This window comes from Pongo pygmaeus, chromosome 1 (assembly GCF_028885625.2).
Source record: "Pongo pygmaeus isolate AG05252 chromosome 1, NHGRI_mPonPyg2-v2.0_pri, whole genome shotgun sequence".
Lineage (NCBI taxonomy): Eukaryota > Metazoa > Chordata > Mammalia > Primates > Hominidae > Pongo > Pongo pygmaeus.
In genome coordinates this window covers 188,378,285-188,403,552 of record NC_072373.2, presented here as the reverse complement: position 1 = coordinate 188,403,552, position 25,268 = coordinate 188,378,285, and the positions used below count along the sequence as shown (strand labels likewise).

Sequence of the window (25,268 nt, the reverse complement as noted above, 5' to 3'; positions counted from 1 at the left end):
ACTCGGGAGGCTGAGGCAGAAGAATCGCTTGAACCTGGGAGGTGGAGGCTGCAGTGAGCCGAGATCGCATCAGTGCATTCCAGCCTGAGCAACAGAGCAAGACTTCGTCTCAAAAAACAGAAATTAAGAAGAACATTTCATAAAGATAAAAGAACAATTTATCCGGAAGAATAAACACACTACACATAAACAGCAATTTGCAATGGGCCTAAATGCAAAATTTAAAATTATAAAACTTAAAAAGAAAATCTTCAGGACCATACTTGATTTCCTGATGGCATACACAAGTCACTTACCGTTAAATTAAAAATTGATAAATTCAACCTCACCAAAATTCAAATTTTCTACTTTTTAAAACACTATTGTGAAAGCAAACAGGCAAACCATAGTCTAAAAAAACATTTAAACAACAGAAATCTAAGGAAAGATTTGTATCCAGAATATATTTTTTAAAACGCTTACAACTCAGTAATAATGACAACCAATTTTTTCTAAGTCAGAAGACTTTTAAAAGAACTTTCAGAGGAGAAGATACACAAATGCCCTGGAAACACATGAAAAGATGCTCAATATCAACAGCCATCAGGAAAATTCAAATCAAAACCATGATGAAATACCACTTCACACCCAGTAGAATGGCTACAGTTAAAAAGACAGGTAATAACCAACTGTTGGCCACGGGAAGCAAAACTGCAACTCTCAGGTATTGCTGTTGGGAATGTAAAATAGCACAACCACTTTGGGAAAGGGTTTGGCAGTTTCTTATAAAGTTAACCTTCCATCTGCCCTCTGACCCAGTAATTCTATCCTTCAGGAGAAATGAAAGCATGTCCATAGAAAACTTGTTTAAGAATTTACTAGTAATTCTTTATTAATAGCCTAAAATTGAAAACACCTGAAGTGTCAACAAATAAATGTATAAACAAATTGTCATAGATTCATACAATGGAATACCACTTAACAATAAGAAACAAATAAGTGATATATGTAGCAGCATTACAGACATTATGCTGAGTGAAAGACACAAATGAGTATATATTGAATGATTCCATTTACATGTAGTTCTATTATGTGAACTTATGGAAAAAATCTACTAAGCACTCAAGCATCACTATCTGAAACTGGGGCTTAACCACAGGCTTATTTTGAGGATCAAGATAATGCATGTAAAATGGCTCTAAATTCTTTAAAGCAATATACAGATGTAGACATTAATTTATATCAACAATTCTAGTACAACACAGTAATGTCCTTTCTGATGGAAAAGACTGCAGTGGCCTACCCTGTAAAATCCCAAAGAAAGATCACAAACAAGAATTCTACAACTTTGACCACATTTTCCAAAAATCAATCAAGATACCCTAAAACAGAAGTTAATTCCAGAAGGGAGGAAAGTGGAACCCAACTGAAAACCAGGTGTCACTGTTAAGTAGAAGAGAGCAAACAAATACCAGCAATTCATAAACTTCAGAAAAAAAATCAAGGTAATCAAGATATAGAAAATCCATCAGAAATGGCTGGGTGCAGTGGCTCACACCTGCAACCTCAGCACTTTGGGAGGCCAACGCAGGTGGATCATTTGAGGTCAGGAGTTCGAGACCAGCCTGGCCAACATGGTGAAATCCCATCTCTACTGAAAAAGAAAAAAATACAAAATACAAAATACAAAAATTAGCCAGGCGTGGTGGCACATGCTTGTAATCCCACCTACTGGGGAGGGTGAGGCAGGAGAATCATGTGAGCCTGGAAGGCAGAGGTACAGTGAAACAAGATCATGCCACTGCACTCCAGCCTGGGTGATGGAGTGAGATTCTGTCTCAAAAAAAAACAAAAAAAAGAAAGAAAGAAAAGAAAATGCATCAGAAATGAAGATGTGTCAAAGATCAACAATAAACTTAAATGTCTTTATTCCCATCATTATAAAGTATTACTTCAAATAAAATGCATTTTAACTATTCCAAAACTTTATTTCTAGCTAAAATTTTATGTCAACACAAAGTACCCTGCATATTTACCTTAGGTTGAAAATAGCCTAACAAAAAAGCTACTACCTGATTAAGTACAAATAAACCAAAAATGCTAATATTAATTTCAGACTCCTGGGGACAGCAGTCCCTGTCATAAATAGCTAAACATTCCAAATGGTGAAATATATTACTATTGCCAAGTATATGCCCGTTGGTAAAGGGAATCATCATAGATAATTCTCTGCTCTTCCTTAGCTTTCAATGCACATTTACCTCAGGAGCTGGATTCCTCTTGTCCCTGACTTCTTTGGCTTCATACCATGCCTTCATCTTTTATTTTTTTAACCTCTCCCAGTTTATTTTGGCAATCCAACTTCAAAAGATCTGTTTGCCTTGTTTTCTCCCAACTTCTTAGGATGCTGTTCCTGGTAACTGCTCAGGCACAGCATTTGCATGCACCACAGATCTAGAGCAACCATACTTTGAGTTTCAATCCTGCTTTATACCTGTTCCCTAAACACAGTTAAGAATAGCACCCCTTTCATTCTCAGAAGTTTCTGGCTTGGACAATAGGTTAAATAGCTACTGAGACCACAAAAATAGACTATGAATGGTCAAACACACAGTAAGTACTCAAAGGCAGGCTGCTTGTCTGGCTAGTTGACTGAATGAACATGTGGATAACAACTATTCCAATGCCTGCTTAGGTCCTTGAAATACCCTTTTTGAACAAATACAAGTTTTTATTACTTTTAAATACATTGATCATCAAATTAAGCCTAGAGAGAGTGTTAAGAAATTTACTCTTAATGGATTAAAATATGTAATTGGCATATTGACTGTGGTATAGTAAACAATTACCCTAAATGTTAAAGATACTTAAAAAGTATATCCTATTAAGGGATTAACAGACATATCTTGCTTTTAAATCATAGTGCCAATCAATCCTTTTAGAAACTTTAAGTTAGAGATAAAGTTTTACTATATCATAACGAATTTCCAAGAAACAGATGGCTCACCTACATAATCCACTCACAAGGCAGCTTAACATGACTATTATGTTACTACTTGAGTGTTATAGCTCAATATCTGTCAAGTCTAAGCCGAAAAGAAAGTAACTTGATGGTCAAATGATCATACAACTAGCAAAAACATGTCTTTCAAATAGTGATTAAACTCTGATAAATCCGTATGATGGAATATATGCAATGAAATGAAACAAAACTGCTGATATGCACAACGACATGGATGGCTCTGAAATACATTATACTAAAGCAAAGAAGCCAGACTCAGAAGGCCATGTACTATATGAGTCCCATTTATACGGCATTTTGGAAAAGGCAAAATTATAGGGACTCAAACAGATCAGTAGTTGCAAAGGCCTGGGGATGAGGGAAAGGGCTACCAAGTGACAATCTAGAATACTGTTCTCTATTTTGATTACAGTGATGGTTATGCTATGTTTGTTGAAACTAACAGAATTACACACCAAAGAGTAAATTTTACCATACATAATTTTTTTTTTATTTCTAGGTATGTTATTTTTTTAAAGTAGTTTAGATCTGGAAAAGAAAGAAGAGGCCAAAAACAACAAAATGTTCTCTTCCAACTTTAAAAAGAGAACAGAGAACACTGCATGTCTAAACAAAAGGCAGCTGCAACCACACTGCTCGAACAGTATTAACGTCAGGGCTCTAAGCCAACACTTCTTTCAGCTTCTGCAGTGTTATCTCCCTGAATCAGACTCTCACTTCTATCTAACTCAATCTTTCTAATCTTCTGAATACCTTGGCTTTCTAACCTTGGTTTGTCTAACGGAATGCCTCACATTCATAATTCACCTCTGTCTCGACAATCACTCAATGGCACTAATCCATTTCTTCACTCTTGGATCTCACGTTAGTACTTATATTAATTCCCTTAATTCCTGATTCTACCCAGCTTTGCTCTGACTCGTCCCTCAGCTAAACTTGATCACATCCTCTTCTAGCCCTCAACTCGAGTTCTTACCTACCATGAGTTAAAATGACAAACGCTAGCAACCTCATCTATTCAAGTGCTTCAGAAGTGACAAACTCTAAAGTCTCCCTTGGGAAGCTATATCAGTGTTTTTTCACTTCAATAAATATGACATTCTTATTTCAGTCCAACCAAACTCTTGCTTATCCTTCAGTCCTACTTCCTGTTTAGTTTGTAGAGAAACACAGATAAGCAGTCATCATCTTCTTCACAAAAATCATGGATTTACTTAAGACTAGTGTTAAAATTGTACTTTTATCTTCCTTCTTTAGAGTAATACCTATGACTCCTACAACACTGTTCATCATTTAGTGTTATATTTTATGTTCCCTCAAATGTCTCCAGTTTTTCTACATATTTTTTAAAGAAAATGACCAAAATGGGATACCAGAGCTTAACAAGCAATTTACAAATAAATATAACATAATACTAACATAGCCCCCCAAAAAAGAATACCCTTTGAAAAGAAAGATCAGTCAACTATGTTATGGTCCCTTATACCAAGCTACAGAATAGGAATAGAAAAAAATTCATAATTTGTGAGACGTGGTGGCTCACACCTCTAATCCCAATACTTTTGGAAGCCAAGGCAGGAGGATCACTTGAGGCCAGGAGTTCAGGACCAGTCTAGGCAACATAGTGAGAACTCCATCTCCATAAAAAATTTCAAAAACTTAGCCAGGCATGGTGGCATGTGCTGTCATCCTGGCTACTCTGGAGAATCACCTGAGCCCAGTAAGATATGAGAGCACCACTGCACTGGGCAAAAGGGCAAGATCCTGTCTCAAAAGAAATTTTTAAAGAAAAAAATCACAATCCTGTAAGTTTCAAAAGTTAGTCTCTTAGCAGTGAATTTGTTATTTCCTCACAAACCAGGAGACCCCAATCTCTATGGTCACTGAGGCTTTACAACTTCCCATTCCCAGGCAAGACAAAGATTCCCCAACCCCTACACCCCTAAAAACTATTCTATGAATTAACTGTAGTTATTTCCCCAGGATAGTCAGGTGGCCTTCACGTGGTTTTAAACTTCTTAGCTATTTTCTCAGTTCTATTAGAGCCCACTGCTACTAAGTTTAGATAACTGTTGAAACTAAGCCCTATAATCCTTTAGTTCCTTTCAAGTCAAAGATTATTTTTCTGAACTGAAGAAAGGCAAACAAAATTGAGAAAAGGTTAAGCTGAAAAGCAGAGAAAGAGAATTATATTTTTTAAACTACATTTAGCCAGTAATCTGCTTTTCCCTAATGTAAATACTTACCTTTAAGATAATTAAGATACATGTATGAATTACACAATAAGACTTATAACCCAAAGAATTAAAAAAAAAAAGACAAATAGAGAGAAAACAGAACTAATGAAAAGAGAAGAGATAAAAGACGGGATTTAAAAAATGGAGATAGACTACAGAATGTATAGACAGGGTGAAAAGGGTGTATGTAATCAAGAGAAAAGAAAAACAAATCTGTCCCCAAAAAAGCAGCAAAGTGGATGCAAAATTGAATTTCATTTTGTGTGTGTGTGTGTGTTTTTAAATAAAGTGGTAACATAGCTGCTTGAAATTAGTTGTAAAGAGGTGAGGAAAATGAATCTCAGACCACCAATGTACATAAAGGGTACCAAATTTTAAGGGCTTTTACGACACAATCTTCTTGAAAATGAAGGATTAAGTAAGGAATAGATAGCCACATAAAAACATCTATGATTCAACAATACACTTCATGATTAGGTTGTTCTTCACACCTCTCTGATAATACAATGAACAGAAAGCTGTATCGTGAAAATACAGAGAAGATGCTATAGGAGCTACTTCTACCTTTTGACCTAAGTCATGGCAGCAGCTAGCAAAATCCTAAGGGGTTATAAAGTCCATCCCATACCCAAGACCAAAATCTACCCCCACCCCACCTTGGCTCAATGGTTTTCTCCCACTGTGGTGAGGGTGGTTTTGGAAAAGCTCCTCAAATGTCAGGAAACACTGTCATACAAAAAGAAAAACAATTCATAAGTACCAAAACTTAACTACCATTTTGGTCTCCCTCTCAAGGAAGATTGATATCATGGAAAAAGTAGTAATCTAAGAACTAAGAAACCAAGTGTATTTTGCTTGTTCAGCATTCATTCTAAGACTTTTTCTGTAATTCCAGGTGATTTAGGGGGTGGCGGGGTGAAAACCAGGCATACTCTCTCTATTAAGTGTTACTCAGCTGGTAGAATATAAACCAGAAGCTGCTGAAAGACATATTTGCCACTAATTGGACTGAAAATGAAGCTATCAGAGAAGTTAGCACAACTAAGGGATGAAAAGAGACATTCCTGGTGATATAATTTAAGAACCTGGCTCCAGTTCTTCCTTAAGTACTTTTCTCCTTAAGTTAGTTTGTATTGAGTTTCTGTGACTGACAAGTATGTCTGGCAAATATGCCTGGGTTCTACTTCCACACTGAACCTGAGCAAGCTGTTTCTCATCTACTGGCCTTAGTTTCTTCTTTTATGAAATGGGCTTGAGCTGAAGTCTTCAAAGCTTTTTTAAAGCAGTGGAATTTTGTGTTTTCTTAAAAAACAAAATCTCATTTTGAAATCAAAAATAAAAATGACTTTATTCACATAGATGTATTTTATAAGACCAAATTTACATCTATGTCTGACCAAAATCAAAGAGAAAAATGTATTTAAACCTCGCTTTGTGGCCAGGCGCGGCAGCTCACGCCTGTAATCCCAGCACTTTGAGAGGCTGAGGTGGTCCTGTCACTTGAGGTCAGGAGTTCGACACCAGCTTGGCCAAGATGGTGAAACCCCATCTCTACTAAAAATACAAAAGTTAGCCAGGCATGGTCATGTACGCAGGTAGTTCCAGCTACTCAAGAGGCTGAGGCAGGAGAATTGCTTAAACCCGGGAGACGGAGGCTGCAGTGAGCTGAGACTGCACCACTGCACTCCAGCCTGGGCAACAGAGTGAGACTCCGTCTCAAAATTAACAAACAAACACACAAACAAACAAATAAAATAAACCTCACTTTGAGAATGAAAAGAAAAATTACTACTACAAATGTACTTTATAAAATCAAATGTATGATATTTACTTATTATGACCAAAATCAGTAAGAATGAGGTGTTTTAATAAATACAAAACCTTAAAACTGAAAACTACTGGTAAAAGATGAAAGCTCTGATTAGCCTCTCAGGACTCAATTTATTTCTGTATTTTGTTTTAGTTGCACATTGAGAACCCTGATTCAAAAAGAAGAGTTGCAAAGAGTAACATGTTTTCCACATCTGTCTTACCCCATATATTAAAGATGAACAAAAGCTTAAACTTCTACACAAAAGAAAAATACCTGATATGACACATTTTTAAGAGTCTCCAATTGGTTAAAATCAAGTACATGATAGAATTAAGGATTCATGTGTATTGATTTTTAATTTTTTTAATTATTTCAAACTCATTTAAAAATCCAATCAGAACCAAAATGTTTACAGAACCCAAATAGTAACTTCACAGGACTCTAGTAAATAATCTCTGAAGTCTGTTAAAAATATTTTTCAGGCTGATCCATATATACTCATTGCCTACAGAAAATGTGATAAAGAATTTTATTTTTAAAATCGAATTATCTTTTTGTAATAAGCCTCCTTTCCTTTAAAGGAAAAGGTGCACCAATTCCTATTCAGAATCTCAAAGTTAAAAACATAGAGAAACAATTTTTTACAAGACTATTATAATAATCTGTTCAATCTCACTGAGAACCAACTTGACGGAGCAGATAGATGATAAAAAGTGCTATAAAATGTTCATTACTTCAGAAAAACTGCTTAAAGATAGAAACGAATAACTCTTCATCTCTAACCTCAAGAAGTTAACAGTCTAACAGAGGATACAGTATATTCATTCATTCAACAAAGGTGTCTCCTCAGTGCCATCAGCCACTGTGCAAGCAACTGGGTCTAAACAGTGAACAAGATACACGTGATCCCTACTTGCATAAATTTAGATTTTAAGGGCAGTAGATAACTAACAAAGAGCTTGAAAAAAAGAGACCATATGAGTAGGTTAACTTTTTTTTTTGAAGATTGCTGCCCACTATGTGAAAGTTAATATAAACTGGAGGGATCAAGCCCAGCCATTGAGAGTCCAATTAGGAGCTACTACAATGATGACGGTCGCTACAAAATAAAAAGAACTCAAAAAAGGGAGCAACAAATTCAGCTGAAGTATGGGGAAACAAAAAAGCCTCAGAGAAGTCATGTTGCAGCTCAATACTGAAAGATAAGAAGCAGTCTAGACAAGTAAAGCAAGGAAATTTGTACAGAAGACCATATGAATAGCATGTTTGGAAAACTTCAAGTAGTTCTTCACAATGAGTCTTGAATGAGGTGAATTATAGCTGGAAAGGCAGATAGAGGAAAAAAAACAGTAAAGAATATTTTACAAGAAGAGAAAGTAAACACCTCCTGGACACTAAGGAATACTTTCAAGCAAGGTGCTTACATGACCAGGCTTACATTTTAGAAAGATTCTTCCAAAATCAGTTAGCCTAAAAATAAATGTAAGAAGTCTAGCCACCTAAACAAGCATCGTGGTTCCCAATAAATACACTGTCTCAAAGTCCTAATCTAGTAACTTACCTTGACAACCAAATATAGTACAACCAAGTACTCTTAAGTTTCAGAAACCAAGCAACTAGGACCAAGTTCAGGGCACACTATAGTTGACTAGCTATTAAAACAACAAAAAAAGGGGGGAGTCACCATAGAAAAAACGCTAAAAACATGAAAAATGCAATGGTGTCAGGAGATAAGAGTCAAGTAGAGAATACTCTTCTTGATTACATTCAGAAGTGGGCTAATAACAGAGAAACTACTTTATTCCAGTGTAAGAATACTTCTACTTTTTGCCAGTTACACAGAGATGCACCCCTTATATGTAATGAATTATGGTTCCTGACAAGCAGCTCAACTACGAAATTTAATTTAATACACAGTACTTCAACCAAAGATTAGATTAGAAACAGCAAAGTACAACAGTGCTGTGGTGTGCAACAGCTATACACTAGTTAGCTTCCCACAGCTTAAAACTCTCTAACAAGCTTTAGAGCAGGGTAGGGGAGGACTTACTATTTTGCAGAGGTTCCTATTCGATGAACTGGAAAAGTTCTTAATTCAAACATGACAAGTGACATACTGAAGAATTCAACTGTTTTAAGAAGATGAATCCTACCTTTCCAGGGTCATCCTTAGATCGAGGCACTTTAAGGAAACATTTGTTCAATGACAGATTATGTCGTATGGAATTCTGGAATTAAAGAAGAAAAGCCATAAGGTCGATAAAATCCAAAAAACATAACCCAAATTTAAAAACAGAATTAGAAATCTAAACATCTCTATGCTTTGCAAAACAATTACAAATGGAATAAACTTTTTAATCAGGTTAAAATTTAAATCTTTCTGACTTTCAAATTATGAATGCTACGAGGGGAAGCTGTTACTGGAAAATAATCTCTAGAGGATTTCATAAAATGTAATATATGTAGCATTTTAAGTGTTTACGACTTTTATTGATACAGGAAGATGCCTGTAATGTAATGTTAAATATTAAATTCCAAATATAAAATTGGCATATTATGATACATATTATGACTTTAATTGTGGTACTTATTTTATTTATTTATTCTTGGAAATAAGCCAGAATGCAAAATGTTAGAAGTTACTCTACATGAAATTAAAGATGATGACTATTTTCTTCTCTTTACTTTTCTGCAAAGTCCAAATGGTCTGCAAGACACGTGTATTACCACTTTTTTAATTAGTTTAAAAAATGTTTTAAAAAAACATTCACTGCTCTATTACAAAAAAACATATAGAACCCTATTAGGTTCTCACCACAATCTGTAAAAAAGAAAACCACATGGAAAGATACTGGCTACAGGGAGCTGGGAAGAACATCTAAATTCCTCATTGTAGCAGGGAAGAACACCCAAGATGGGTAGCAGGAAAATGCCCTTGGAAACCTGCAGAGTCTGTGAAGCAGAAATTTATTCATGAATAAGTAGGACTGTACCCCAATTCTTACAGAATATGCCCCAAAGTCCATTTCTTCTCAATTAAATGCTCCAAAACCCATTCTCAAATTATCTTGTTTGTTCCCAAATGGCTAGTATTTGGGAGAGAAGAGGTCCAACTGCATTTAGCCATTACTTAGAATGGCACCTTCTGGGATCATATTTTGGCATAATATCTGTTTTTTTTTTAATATAAAATTCAGTAGTCTAAGAATGTCTATAATAAAACTTCTCTCCCTCAGGCACAATATTGGAATTTTAAACGTTTTAAAAAGATGACTACAGAATATAAATTCAAGACCATCTTATTACCAAAGCAGAAATTTAAAACTTATGCTTGGGATGTAAACAGCTACAAAGAATGACGCTCTCTCCCAAAGAGAAAACCCTAGGTAAGCTTTAAAAAAGCAAACAAAAAAAAACCTATTTTTAAGCCACATCAGAGAGCTCAGGTTGCAAGGCAACCAAACCACATTCCTAAGAGGAGCAAGGCTATTCAATGAGAAACTGGACACACAACTAAATCACCTTTGGCAGAGCATAGGAAAAAGAGATGGCCACCATCCAAGCAGTTAAAAAGAAATCAGCTAAAATTTTGAAGTCCAAGCATGGGGTTGTCACTTTAGAGCAACAAGGACCCCAGACACGAGAAGTTCCCACACACTCTTAAGCTCTTCTCCATAGGCCTTTACCATGTGTTCCTAAGAAAAAATAGGGGTAGGAAAGGAGATCCAAGAAAGTCTCCCCTAGTGGCATAAACAGGAAGAAAGTGATTGACAGTGACAGGCGGTGAGGAGACAAAGCCCACCAACCTTCCATAGATTTTACAAAGCAAAAAAACAAGTTTGCAGTAAAGGCAGCAAAACCTCTCACCCACAGGACTCTGGCAAAGATTCACTGCTTCTGGGGGAAGAATGGAAACAAAACCCTGGTGCCTCTAGGGAGGGGTAGGAAACCCTTACCCAGTACATAGGCAAAGATGTTCTGCTGCTGGAGGAAAAGTAGAAGCAAATCCCTTGAACTCTGGGAGAGGTATAGGAAACTACCTTGGGCCCAGGATCCTATACAGATACCATGTAGAGGTCTGCTACACCTGGAGAAGAGGCGCGAAACTCTCACCCAGAAGTAACTACAGATACACGAGACTAGTCTGGCTGAGGGAAAGAAACACTGAAAAAGCCCACCCTAAGTTCGGGGGTCTGCATAAGACTAAGGCTGGACCAACACAACAGAGAAAACCCCTTGCCTCTACCAAAAGCATAGCACTGAATAACAAGCAAACGCAGTCTACTGACAGAGAAGGGACAAGAAATCCTCATGTGTAAAAAGGCAGGCAGAGACAACTAAAATCTAAAGAGATGAAAAAACAAAAAAATCCTACCGTACCCTCTCCAAGCACAAGTTAACAGGAGCCCACTGCTGGAGGAATGTAAAGTTTGTGGTATACTGAAGATAAAGACATCAATTTAAAAAATCCAAATTACTGACAGACTGACTCAATCCCCACAAGAACGGCCTGAAAAAAAGATGCTTGTCCATTCACAAGTACAAGTACTATTTAACTCAATGTCTACCATTCTTCTACACAGATATCTGGTCTCAGTCAACAATTATAAGACATAGAAAAGAAAGCAAAACTTACTGCCAAGAGATAAAATAATCAACAAAACCCAAGAGAAGACTCTGGTGTTAGAACTATCAGAAAAAAAAAATTAAAATAACTATGATTAATATGTTAAAGGGTCTAGCAGAAAAAAAGTGGACAACTTGCTTGCATAAAGAGATGGAGAATTTCAACAGAAATGTGAAAACTAAAGAAAGAGACAAATATAAACGATAGAAATAAAAAACATTAAACATGATTAAAGATTTTAAAAATTCCTCAGATGGGCTCATCATTAAACTAGACACAACTAGGGAAAGGCTCAGAGAATTTGAGGGTAGAGTAACAGAAATTTCCAAACGGAGACTGGTACATTCACAAAGAGCAAAACAAAAACAAAACAGATCATCCAAGAACTGTGTGATGATAAGTGCAATTAAAGTCCCAGAAGGAGAAAAAAAAGGAATGGGGCGGAGGGAAAATCTGAAGTAACAGTCAAGAATCTTCAAAAAATAATGCAAGACATCAATCCAAATATGCAAGAATTTCAGAGAACACCAAGCAGAATAAAGTAAAAATCCACATCCCCATATTAATTATAGTGAAAGGGCTAAAAAATCAAAATAAAGAACATCTTGAAGGCAGCCAGAGAAAGCAGATTACATATAAAGGAATAAAGATAAGAATTACAGTGGACTTCTCAAAAACTATGCAAGCCAGAAGGCAATGGAGTGACATCTTAAAATACTGAAAGAAAAAAAACCTGTGCAGTGAAAATATCTCTCAAAAATAAAGGCAAAATAAAGACTTCCAAACAAAAGTTGAAAAAATTCATTTCAGCTCACTGACACTGTTATAAGGAAGTTCTTTTGGCAGAAGTATGAAATCAAACAAAAATGCAGATCACAAAAATAAATGAACAGTGCCAGAAATGGTAAAAAATGAAGGTAGATTTAATGCTTTAAAAAAAAAACTGTATGAAGATATTCAGACTGTAAAACATAAATTGTATAAAGCAAATATAATTTATTACGGAGTTTGGAACTATGTAAAAGTAAAATGTATGACAACAATACCAAAAAGGATGGGTCAAAGGAACTGGAAAGACGTGGTTTATAAAATTCTTACATTATACATGAAATGATTTAATACTATTTGAAGGTAGAGTGCAGTAACTTAAAGATGTTACAATCAACTGAATATTTGCATCCCCTCAAAATTCTCATGTTGAAACTTAATTCCCAATGTGATGATATTTGGAGGTGGAGCCTTTAAGGTGATTAGGTTATGAAGGGTGTCCTCATGAATGAGACTAGTGTTTATAAAAGAGGCCTCAGAGAGTTTATTTCCCTTTTCTACCATGTGAGGTTATAATGAGAATGGGATCATCTATGAGCCAGGAAACAGGCCATCACCGGAATCTGCTGGCATCTTGATTTTGGAATTCCCAGCCTCCAGAATTATGAGAAATAAACATTTGTTGTTTGTAAGCCCCCCACTCTAGGTTTTTGGTTTTCTTTTTGTTGTTACAGCAGCCTGAATAAACTAAGATGTATATAGTAAACCCTAGAGTAATCACTAAAAAAAATTTAGAAAGGGGATAACTAATAATAGAATCGTGGCGATAAAATGGAATCATAAAAAATACACAATTCAAATCTAAAATAAGACATGAAAAAAGAAAGAGGCATCAGACAAACTAGTTCACCTACCCAGCTTAAAAGTTCAAGATGAGGGGAAAATACAAATCAAGATGGTCAGAAGAAACAAGTATCATTAGTAAATGGCTCAGTGTGAACTCATCACTTCAAAGGAAGTACACACCTCTACAGTCTTCCTCCTCTACAAAAAGCTTAAATGTTGGAAATCTTCAGGGTTCTGCCCTATGTCTTTTTCATTTCTACATCTGCTGCCTAGCCAATCTCATCTACAGCCAATGGCCACCTGTGATAAATCACTTAAATCTGTCTAGATCCAGCACAGACCTTTCTCCTGAGTTCCTAACGTATATTTCCAACTATCAGCTGCACATCTCCAGAAACTCCTCAAACTCAACATATTTAAAACTAAACTCAATCTTTATGCCCAATGTGATGTTATTCCAGTTTTCCCTTCTCAGTTTAAAGACATTATTATTCACATAACTGCTCCAATGAGAAACCTAAAAAACATCCTTAACTCCTGTCTCTTTCTTACCTTCTAAAACAAATCTATCACTAAATCTTACTAAGCCTACCTTAGATCTGCCTATCTTACCCCATCTTTTCTGTGACTGTCTCAGTCCAGGGAACCAGTCTCAGCAAAACTAGTACAACAGCTTCCTAACTGGTGTCTCCCTTCCTCTCAGCCCTGCTTCCATCATTCTCCACCCTGCAGAGAGTTATGTCTTCACAATGCAATTTTGGTGTTACCCCTTCACTTAAAAACTTCCTGTGCACTTAGGACAAAATCCAATATTCTTAAGCCTCCAAAGACTCTTCATGATCTGACCCTATCTTGCTTTCTACATTCATCCCCTCCAATGTTCTCTCTCAGGTTCTAAGCTTTCCACAAGTTGCTACATCCGCAAAGATTACTGCCCCCCAGCCTTACTCCATCTTCTTCACTTAAATCAATCTACTCAGTTTTCAATTCATTCTTGGATTAAACTTCAGTTCTTTAGGGAAGCCCTTTCTGGTGTTCACAGATTAGTTAAATTCCACTGTAATAAACTTTGTCATCCTGAATTTCTCATCACCTTTGCAATTGTTTGTTTAATGGTCTTCCCCCTCCATGCTGTATTCTCTACCAAAATGTAAATAGGTTCCATGAGGGTAGGAACCTTGTCTTTTAACCCAAAAGCTAGGATACAATGTTTTTCAAAGGGTAATCACATATCTGTTGGAAAAAAAATACCTAAAACCTATTTAGAATGTAAAAACACTGAGATACGAAAGCCAAGACTTGTACATACACATAAAACCCACAAAGAGGTTACTTCAGACCTTACAGCTTGGGTAGTCCCCATCTCCCATAACCCCAAGAAAAGAAGTTGGTGAAGTGGAGAGGCAGAAATAATTAGGTGATTTTTTTCAATCACCTAATCAATCAATATGATGAAGCCATGCTGATTGGCCTTAAAAACACCATCCCCAAAAGCAGTTTCTCAAAACTACAGTTTATCTGCACTAGAATTACTTGAAATGTTATTTTAATGCAGATTCCTAGGCTCTATCTAAGGCACCTAATTTAAAATCTCTGGAGTAGTGACCTGACAGTTCTAATTTTAAAAGCATTCTATGTAATTTTTATTTTAAAGCTGAGTTTAAACTGCCACCTCCAATCCAACCAAGTGCTACATTCTTATCCATTCTTTCTTCTGTGAGTCCTGGTTTCTGTCCCTACAGGTCCCCCCAAAAATCAGTGTAAGTACTCATTTGTTCTACCCTACCTAAAATGGTTTCAGAATTGCTCTCAACTTTCTAACTTCTTCCCTCCCAGCTTCTTTCCTAGGGGTTTTTTGGAGATAGAGACTGCCTCTACTGAAGTTCCACTACAGAACACAAATCTACTAAGTTGATGATTTCTTTGTAACTATTTCTGGCCTTGGAATGTATGCCATGAAGGTATATAAGGTATATACCAAAAGTTTCTTCAATTTGCTTTTTTCTGTGTGATCACACTATTAATTCAAAACAATGTTAGGCTTGTTTCTGCCTGCATTCTCTTTGAGGGTTTCCTTTTTTCATCCCTTTTGATTTTTTTTTAAATATGTAAAAACATGTACTTGGGTTCAAAAGTTAAAACTATACAAAAAGGTATACTCAAAATCTTATTTCCTTCTACATCCTTTCCACCTTGGCTCCCACCTATCCCCTAGAGGTAGTTATATTAAATACATTTCTAGTTTAAATTCCTAAATTTCTCTTCACAACAATGAGCAAACACATAATGTATAATATTATTTCTTTTTTACCCACACAAAAAGTAGAACAATACACCCACACACTTTTGTATTTTTCTTTTTTTAAATTATCCTAAACTTCAACAACTTAATAAGTTAACTTTCCTCAAAGTGAATACCATGAAATTTTATTTTTTATTTTATTCTTTTGGAGACAGGGTCTCGCTGTCACCAGGCTGCAGTATAGTGGCATGATCACAACTCACTGCAACCTCAACCTCCTGGGCTCTAGCAATCCTTCCACCTCAGCCTCTCAAGTAGCTGGGACCACAGGGACACACTACCACGCCCAGCTAATTTCTTTTTTATTTTTTATTTTGTGGAGACAGGGTCTCGCTATGCTGGCCAGGCTGGTCTCAAGTATTCTCCTGCCTTGGCCTCCCAAAGTGCTGGGATTATAGGCATGAGCCATGAGCCCCCACTGCACAGAGCCTGAAAATTTAATTCCTTTTCCTCTAGTTCAGAATACAAAATCATTCAATTATGGAATATCCAAAGAGGTATTTTTAATATGTAATCTCCCTTCAAGGCCCTGACACGAAATGAAAGGGAGTTTACTAAAATTCTATTTGAGTCCTTTTAAGCAACAGGGGCAACATAATGTCCTCTGTGTTGCATAAGTTGACTCTGCATTTCTGGAAAGGTGGCGACAGTCACTTTAAGATCTTTCTCCAAACCTCTCTTCAACCAACACACGCTAACTTCACAAGTTCTAAGTGACCTCCCATTTTCCCACAACTCATCTCCTCCATACCTGAAGAAGAGTTAGCAGCAGACTGCTGAAGTGTTCTAAACAAATCTAAGGAGAGTGAATGGGAAGTAAAATAGAAAAAGGCCTGTGCAAAGGAGAAGATAAACTAGGTTCCATCTGTCTCCACTCAAAGTGCTCAAAATATTTCTATGTTTATAAAAATAAAATTAAAAGTGATCATGCCATGTGCTAGGCACCAAATACTTAAAAACTGGGTAAAGGAAACTTTAATAGCAATCTCTGGAAATATTAAAAGTCTGCCTAAAGCAGTAGATAGGACCAGATCATCTCTCTCAGGATCTTCTAGTTCTAAGAGCAACATCATCCTTCTCTACCCATTAGTTCTCTATTTCTATTTCTTCCCATTGAAACTGTATCACTACATCTAAAACAGTTTCAGACCCATGACTTGGGCTGGCTATTGGCAAGAAGTATCAACAGAATGGATTTGGCATTCTCAGGTAGATGTCATCAAAAATGAAGCCAGACAAGTTAATGAGGAAAACAATATTCGAACTTTATATGCTATTCTTTAAATTTGGACCAAGCTCTTCAGTTTGGCATTCATATATTCATAGGATCTCCATATTCTGACTCTATCACACTCTCTACTGCAAACCACTATAACCAAGTGCTTCTTAACACTTGAACTTTGAAAAACACCTCCACAAATCTTAACTCTTCTTCAAAACACAGCTCAAGTCCCACTTCCCTCAATGGCTATCTTATGATTCCCCACTTCCTTGTACTCTAGTGGCATTTACTCTCTGTACCACTCAATTTAGATTATCATACTCCCCATAAACTCATTAACTGTACCCTTCATTTAACACTTTTTACTAGGTCACATACACAATGGATATTTTTATAGTTTACACACAGTAGGTGTGGCCAATTAGTCAACTATTTATAGCACAGCACTCTGGATTCCTCTATTACAGAGGTTTTTATACAGCATAATTACTTGTTTATATGTATTCTTCTCATCTAATAAAGATTGTAAGCTCCCTTAGGCCCTGTGCTACGCTTCATAGTACTGCAAAAGCCTAGCATACTGCTTCACAAGAGCAGATAATAAATAAATCCTTTTCACATTATCGAATGAAAGACAAAATCAGCTGAGGACCAGGCGTGGTGGCTCACACCTGTAATACCAGCACTTTGGGAGGCCAAGGTAGACGGATCACTTGAAGTCAGGAGTTCGGAACCAGCCTGGCCAACATGGTGAAACCCCATCTCTACTAAAAATACAAAAAAATAGCTGGGCATAGTGGCATGCGCCTGTAGTCCCTGCTACTCGGGAGGCTGAGGCATGAGAATCACTTGAACTCGGGAGGTAGAGCTTGCAGTGAGCCGAGATCACACCACTGCACTCCAGCCTGGGCAACAGAGCGAGACTCCAACTCAAAAAAAAAAAAAAAAAAAAAGCAGAAAAGAGGAGGATATCATGTAGACCAGAGATTCCAAATTAGTACTCCCTAGGCTGAACCCAGACACAAGACTTATGTCCGGCCTGCAGAGATTCATGAAAATCAGAATTAGTTGACAACAGTTAAAAATTTGAAAATTACACACAAAATCCAGAGTTCCCTTTTCTTGGGGAGCGGGGTAAACTGGAAGATCTGCCATGTGCCCTAAAAAGCAGTAACTGACTAGAACATAGTTGCTCCTTTTACATTAAACACACTCTTTAGTCTGGCACCTTTTTTGCTTTCCCCATTTACGTCACCTATCTGGCATCTGCAGGCACTTAGGTTTACAATCAATGATACGGACCCATGAATTCTTATTGGGCTTTCTAAGCCACATACTCAAATTTTAGCCATTTCTACTCCCTAGCCACCACGTGTTTTCATTGCCACACAGGTTTATCAAAATTTTCTAGCCTTTTCTCAGGCTAAATCTTGACAAAAAAACTCTACAGTACCCAGGGGTAAAGCCAGAAAGCACAGCTTAAATAGAGCCACTACTACTTGCTTAGAATGATGCATTGATTCATGTTTCATTCAAGTTTTATTAGGTATATCCTCCACTGAAACATTTTGTTAGGGTAGACTCCTATTCAAAATATACTGTTAACAATCACTTCTCATACTGAGTCAGCCAGTTGAGGGGAGTTTATCCTGGAAAATTAAATTTAATAAGTATTTAATATAGTTTTTGCAGAATTATGCATCTTGTGTAATGGTTAAGAACATGAGCATTGAAAAAAATCTCTACATCTACCAAGTCTGGTACCAAATCCTGACTCTATCATTCTCTAGCTGAGAAACTCTACACAGTTACTTAACTTCTCTAATCCTTAGTTTTTTTACCTTTAAAATTTGGAAAATAATAGTACCTACTTCATAAGGCTATTGTGTGGCCTAAAGAGACAATGATGGCACTTAGTATAGTGCCTGGCAGACAGAAAATAATAAAAGCAGCTATCATTTGAGTTATCTGAGTACAGAAACAAAAACTAATGAAACAAGATTTCTGAACAAAAAAACTAAGTTTATAATACTGTTATTAATAAAGCATATGGTAACACAAGAGACTGATTCTATAGGGAGATGAGAAATAATACATGAGCTGAAATAATAGGGCAATATCAACTAAAAAAAAAAGGGGGGGGGGGGGGCGCAGCAAAAGAGACAAGGTCCAAGGAGAAATAAGAGAAAAACAAAAGCAAGAAGGAAATAGATGTGCTTACTTACAGGGACAGCTAGTAGGCTGGAATGGCGAGAAGTATATGAAAGGAAGGTACAAAAAATAAAGCTAAAAAGGTAGATTGGGACCAAGATTCATGCTTTCATTCAAACTGCACTTATTGAAGCTTACTAAATGGAAGCACTGTGTGCTAAGGTATGGAAGAGAAAGAGATACAAAAACTTCAATGAGGCACAATCTCTTCCCTTACAAGGGAATCATGCACAGCACATCCTTGGTGCACAGTAAATCAGCAAATGTCTCTAATAAACCCAGTCAAATGAAAAAGGCAAAAGTGTTGAAGTAGGAAGGCCTAAGAGAAACTAAAGAGTAACTACCATCTAATGATAGACCTAAAGCCCCATAACTCCCTTCCTCTACATGTATACACACACCCCACACAGCACACGACTTGTTAATTCCTATGTAAGAATATGAATATAACATGTGCAGAGACGAAAGAAAGCGGTGGCCCACATCTATAATCCCGGCACTTTGGGAAGCAGAGGCAGACAGATCACTTGAGGCCAAGACCAGTCCAGGCAACATAGCAAGACCCTAAAAATTGGCCAGGTGGGCATAGCAGCACGCACCCGTTGTCCCAGCTACTCAGTAGGACCACTTGAGCCCAGGAGTTTGAGGCTGCAGTGAGCTAGGATCATACCACTGAACTCCAGCCAGGCTGACAGAGAAAAGACTTTGTCTAAAAACAAAATAAAACTTAAAATAAAAATTTAAAAAAAGAAAGTTGAATTATTTGTTGTATAACATAAATTAACTAGTACCTCAAAAGTCTCCTTAAAGAAATGGTTGATTCCAGGGGCAAGGAAGATACAACATAGCCCTGGAACATCTCAAGGTGCCAAAAAGAAAGTGCTAAGCAAACAGAAGTATGGGGCCAGCCTGTAAGAGCTCCCAGTGGCCAAAGTTGCACAATTTGAATGACAACAATAGCACAAAGAATAAACATCTATGAGTGCATACTATTATAAATAAATGATTGAATGAATAAAAGGGACTAACGGAACAACTCATCTTTTCAGAAGAATATCAATTAATAAATGTCAAAGGAATTAAGGAAAAGAGACAATCACCATTTAAAAACACTAATAATTGGCCAGGCACAGTGGCTCACACCTGTAATCCCAGCACTTTGGGAGGCTGAGGCAGGTGGATCACCTGATGTCAGGAGTTCGAGATCAGCCTGGCCAACATGGTGAAACCCTGTCTCTACTAAAAATATAAAAATTAGCTAGACACAGTGGTGGGCACCTGTAATCCCAGCTACTCGAGAGGCTGAGGCAGGAGAATTGCGTGAACCCAGGAGATGGAGGTTACAGTGAGCCGACACGGTGCCCCTGCACTCCAGCCTGGACGACAAAGCAAGACTCTGCCTTAAAAAAAAGGGGGGAGAGGAGGGGAGAGGAGAGGGGAGAGAGTAATAATTGCTACAGTTATAACCTACCAATGAATGCTAAAATTAATGGATAAAAGTTTAAGAAATAAAGTACAGTAAGTCTTCATTTAGCACTGCTAATGGGGTTCTTGGAAACTGCAACATTAAGTCAAACAAAAGTATAGCACGTCTTCAAATAACATCATTTCGTTATAATGCTGATGAGGAAAAAAATTGGTCTCATTTTATGTTGTTTTGCTTAAAGTCAGTTTCCAAGAACCTATCAAAGTTGAGGACTTACTGTATTTGCATATGCTCAAAGCATCCCCCCAAAACATATTATTTACAAAGTGATAAACAGTAAACTTTATAATAAAGAAATCTGGCAGACATCCCCTTAACCAAAGAATCATAGTTAACATTCCCATTAAGACATATTTACATTATCTATCCTCTGATACGTTATGCACAAAAGGCCATATCTGTATTATTCTTCCCAAAAATGTATTACCTCATTCTAATTACAAGAAAACATCTAATCATGAGCAATACATATTGCCCAGGCTGGTCTCAAACTCTTGTCCTAAAGCAATCCTCTTGCCTTCATCTCTCAACGTGCTGAGATTACAGGCATGAGCCACCATGCTCAGTCAATTTCTTAGTTTTGATAATTGTACCATGGTTATGTAAGATGTTAGTTAACATTAGAAGAAGCTGATGAAGTATACATGGGAACCTTCTGTATTGCTTTTGCAACTCTTGCAATAATCTAAAATTCTTTCAAGATAAATATTTTTTAAAAAGTCTTGGCCAGGCACAGTGTCTCACACCTGTAATCCCAAAACTTTGGCAGGCCAAAGCAGGAGGATCACTTGAAGCCAGGAGTTCGAGACCAGCATGGGCAACAGGGCAAGGCCCCATCTCTACAGGAAATTTAAAAATTAGCTGGCCATGGTGGCGTGCTCAGGCACTCGAGCTTGGGTAACAGAGCAAGACCTTGTCTCTAATTAAAATAAAAAAAAATCTTGGCCAGGCACGGTGGCTCACACCTGTAATCCCAGCACTTTGGGAGGCCGAGGCAGGTGGATCACAAGGTCAAGAGATCAAGACCACCCTGGCTAACACGGTGAAATCCCATCTCTACTAAAAATACAAAAAATTTGCTGGGCGTGGTGGTGGGCATCTGTAGTCCCAGCTACTTAGGAGGCTGAGGCAGGAGAATGGCGTGAACCCGGGAGGCGAAGCTTGCAGTGAGCCAAGATCGCGCCACTGCACTCCAGCCTGGGCATCAGAGCAAGACTCCGTCTCAAAAAAAAAAAAAAAAAAAAAAAAAAATCTTGACTGATAAAGACAGTTAGTACTAGTTGCAATACTATGTTGTTTTTCACTTTAGGCTCACTGTCAACTCACCTGAACTGCAGGTATGGTTTCCAGTGAACGCTACATTATCCCTGCTCTTACTTTATGCTACATCAGTCCTATAACATAATCAAGCTTCAATACACTAATAATCTACCAAAAATAAAGTTATTCACCTAAGCTAAAAACTTTTTGACATCCTAAAAATCACTAGAGATCAAAATTTCATATTCAATTACATGAGCATTCACAAAGCTTTATTTTTAGTGGAAATCAACATTATCATTGCTTACTTCATAAAAGTAATAATTTAAATAAAATCCTTACCTTCCAACCACTGCCAGCCTCTCTATAATATGGGAAGTTATCACAAATCCACTGATAAATTTCACTTAAAGTCATTTTCTTTTTGGGTGAACTATTAATTGCAAATGTAATGAGGCTGGCATAACTGTATGGAGGTTTCCCATCTTTGTGCTGTTGGACTTCTTCCTGGTCCAGAGTTGTATTTGGGTCAAGGAGTGCATTCTTCTTAGAAATTCCTGTTCCATGTGCATTTTGTGTAGCATCAGATTTTTGGATGGCTGCTCTCATGGTGAGCTGTGGTAACCAGTCCATAGATGTTAGGCTGCTCTCCAGTTCAGATGTCATCCTGAAGGTAAATAGACTCCTTAGTCAATATCAAGGAAAGAACCCCTGCTTCTCAAAATATCCAATATTCACAAATCTAGGAGTTCCAAAGTGAGGAAAAGCCTGAGTTAGATCTGGAGGAAAAAGATTGAGTATGTTAATGAGCAAACCAAATATTTAAGGGATCAACATTTCCAATCTTTTTTTATTTTTTCCTCACCAAAACATAACAAACTTGGTTTTAAAACTGTTTAAAATACAGAACAAATATAGACAAACAAAGTGGTTCCGATGCCAATCTTTCTAAAAATCGCTGCCTGTTTCTTTAAGAGGGCAACAGGATCTTGGTAAGAAAAACCCAGCTGCAGCCCAACTCTTTTACTCACCACCACCACCACAAGCCGTTAAAAGCTTAAAATGTACCTCTGGCATTTCTGTTACACAAATTTTAGGAGAGTCATAAAAACAAATTACCAAAAAGTACGGTGGAGGCAAGAGGTCAGAGAAGTAACTGAGAAACTGGCACAGGAATCTGCATGAAGGAAAGAAGGTAGAGTTTATGCAGGTAGGAGGTAGGAAGAGTAAAGCAGGGTATACAAGAATAGCAAGGAGACAAGCTAGCTGGGGGAGTTGACCGGAAAAAGGAATGCAAAGTCAAGGACACTGATGAGTGAGAGAAAAATAAAATAGGCAGTACCAGGGAGTTACTTTTTTTAAAAAACAAGTCAAGGAACAGGTTTACAAAAACTAACTGAAATTGTGGGAGTACAGAATATAAGGCATTAAATCACATAAATGGTCAGCAAGAAAAGAAGCATTAAAAACTAAAAGACAGGTTTGGGCAAACGTCCAGTGATTTGAATTCTGTAGTGTATTTCTCTCCAAAGCTGAAAAATTCAGACCATTACCACACAAAGAAAGAAAACTAAATCTGCCAGGTTAACACATATCCTCGAAAAAGGAGAAAGCTGCTCTAAGAATTGAAGATAAGAAATAGAAACAAGGCTTGACACTTCACATTGGAATTGCTAACTTTCAGCAGAGGATATAAGCCCTTCTATTCTGGGATCAAAGAAGCAGGAATAATGACTGACAATAAAGTAGAGAAGAATGAAAAGACTTCTAAGTGATATCAAAATAAAGGAAAAAAGGACAACAAGATAAAAAAAAAAAAACTTAAAGGTTTCTTTTGACTTAAAGTCAAAAGAAAACATTTGTAGCTATGAAAATCCCATATAGCCCCTTCATTCCAAACGGCTCCTGACAAAAAGCAGCCTTGAATATTACGTATAGGATCTGAACAACTTGGAGGCAACAGAGAATAATAAAGAACAGGGAGTTTGGGGTAAGGAAGACCCAGAGTCTAAGTACTGATTCTAACAGTTATAAGCTGTAGAACTGTGAAGATGTTAATTACCTCTACCTCCCAGTTTTCTCATCTGTAAAATGCAACAATAGTACTTATGGTCAAAATATTACTTTGAAAATTAAATGTGTTAAAACATGCACAAAAGAAATACTCAGTAAGTGTTGGTTAATAATATTAGTCTAGGAGTATCTTGGGAGGGCACTATAAAGTAAACCACATTTAGCAAAAGCCATTATAAATCAGAAGACAACCACGAGGATTCTACCTGCACTGCCAGTAAATTGAGTCCTCTTGATTTTCGTGTATGTTGATCCATAATTTTACCTTACTCATTTTCTCAAATTCCCTCCATCTCTATTGTACACATTCCTCTGAACCTGAACTTTAAATTCATCTATATAGCATCTTCAGAGATCTTTTAAAAAAAAAAAAAAAAAAAAAAAAAACTTACTATCCTACTCTACAATCTCAACCAGAAATGCCTGTTCCCAGCAAGAAGTTATAGGGACTTGTAGAATAAGAAGATAGGATAATTTAGAGATCACACAATGTCAAAACAGTAGAGAAAGTACCCTAGAGATCAGAGATTAATCCCTTCAGTAATGAAAAACTGCAGTTAAAGCTCATCCAATTTCACACAGGTAGTTAGCAGTAGCACGAAAACCAGAGCCCAGATCTCCTGATATCCAATCTGGTAGTTTTGCTAAACATACCTCATCTGTAAAATGAAAAAATTTAAATAGTTCCCACCTCACTGATGTAAAGTATTCAGAACAGTGCTAGGCAAGTCATAAGTATTCAACAAATGTTAACTACTCGTATCGGTAATAAGAGTAGTTGCTTATATTATTATTCACATTTCATTCAATAAAGATTGGCTATTTTATACCATGCTGTCATCCAATTTACCTCAATCAAGTCTCCATGGAGTAGAGCTTTATTTTGTTCAAATTCTCAAAGCAGCCAGTTACATGCATTTTCATACAAAAGCATATTACAAATTGGAATATAATTGTTATTGCAGGTGCTCCCTACTGAGAACCATCTTTGCCTTCTGCTCCCTTCCACCAGTGCCAGTAATGAGACTTTATAAGAATCTCAGTAATACAGGTATTTACTATGTGTTATATATTTAACAAGGATGCATAAATTATACATGTGTAAAGAGCTATGTTACAGTAAAAAATAAAATAAAATAAAAATACACACATAGGAAGTGTGGTAAAATTCCTGTCCTCCAGGAACTTATAATCCAATAAAGAAGTTCAGACACAACAAAGAACTGAATAAAAGTACACGGCTGAGCTCTGGGTGCTATGAAGGTTCAGGAAAAGGAATAAACAACATGGATTAAAGCCTTGAGGGTAAAGAAGGAAGAACTTAGCTAAGTCTTCAGCTAAGATTGACTTAGCTAAGTCTTCAGCTAAGTTAAGATTGACTTAGCTAAGTCTTCAGCTAAGTTAAGATTGACTTAGCTGAAG

At 36.9% G+C, this 25,268-nt stretch overlaps 1 protein-coding gene across 7 annotated transcripts in view; it reads right to left on the bottom strand.

Annotated features, from left to right (window-relative positions):
• FOXJ3 (forkhead box J3) overlaps positions 1 to 25,268 on the bottom strand; it is a 158,395-nt gene that overhangs the window by 76,038 nt on the left and 57,089 nt on the right. For 6 of the 7 annotated variants that reach the window (XM_054492501.2, XM_054492486.2, XM_054492516.2 and 3 more), the window contains 2 exons: positions 22,116 to 22,440; positions 9,205 to 9,279 (listed from right to left, as the gene is read on the bottom strand). In XM_054492501.2, the coding sequence (XP_054348476.1) occupies positions 9,205 to 9,279; positions 22,116 to 22,440 (400 nt within the window). Of the gene's footprint in view, positions 1 to 9,204; positions 9,280 to 22,115; positions 22,553 to 25,268 lie in introns of all 7 variants that reach the window. The other variant, XM_054492509.2, reaches the window with a different exon arrangement.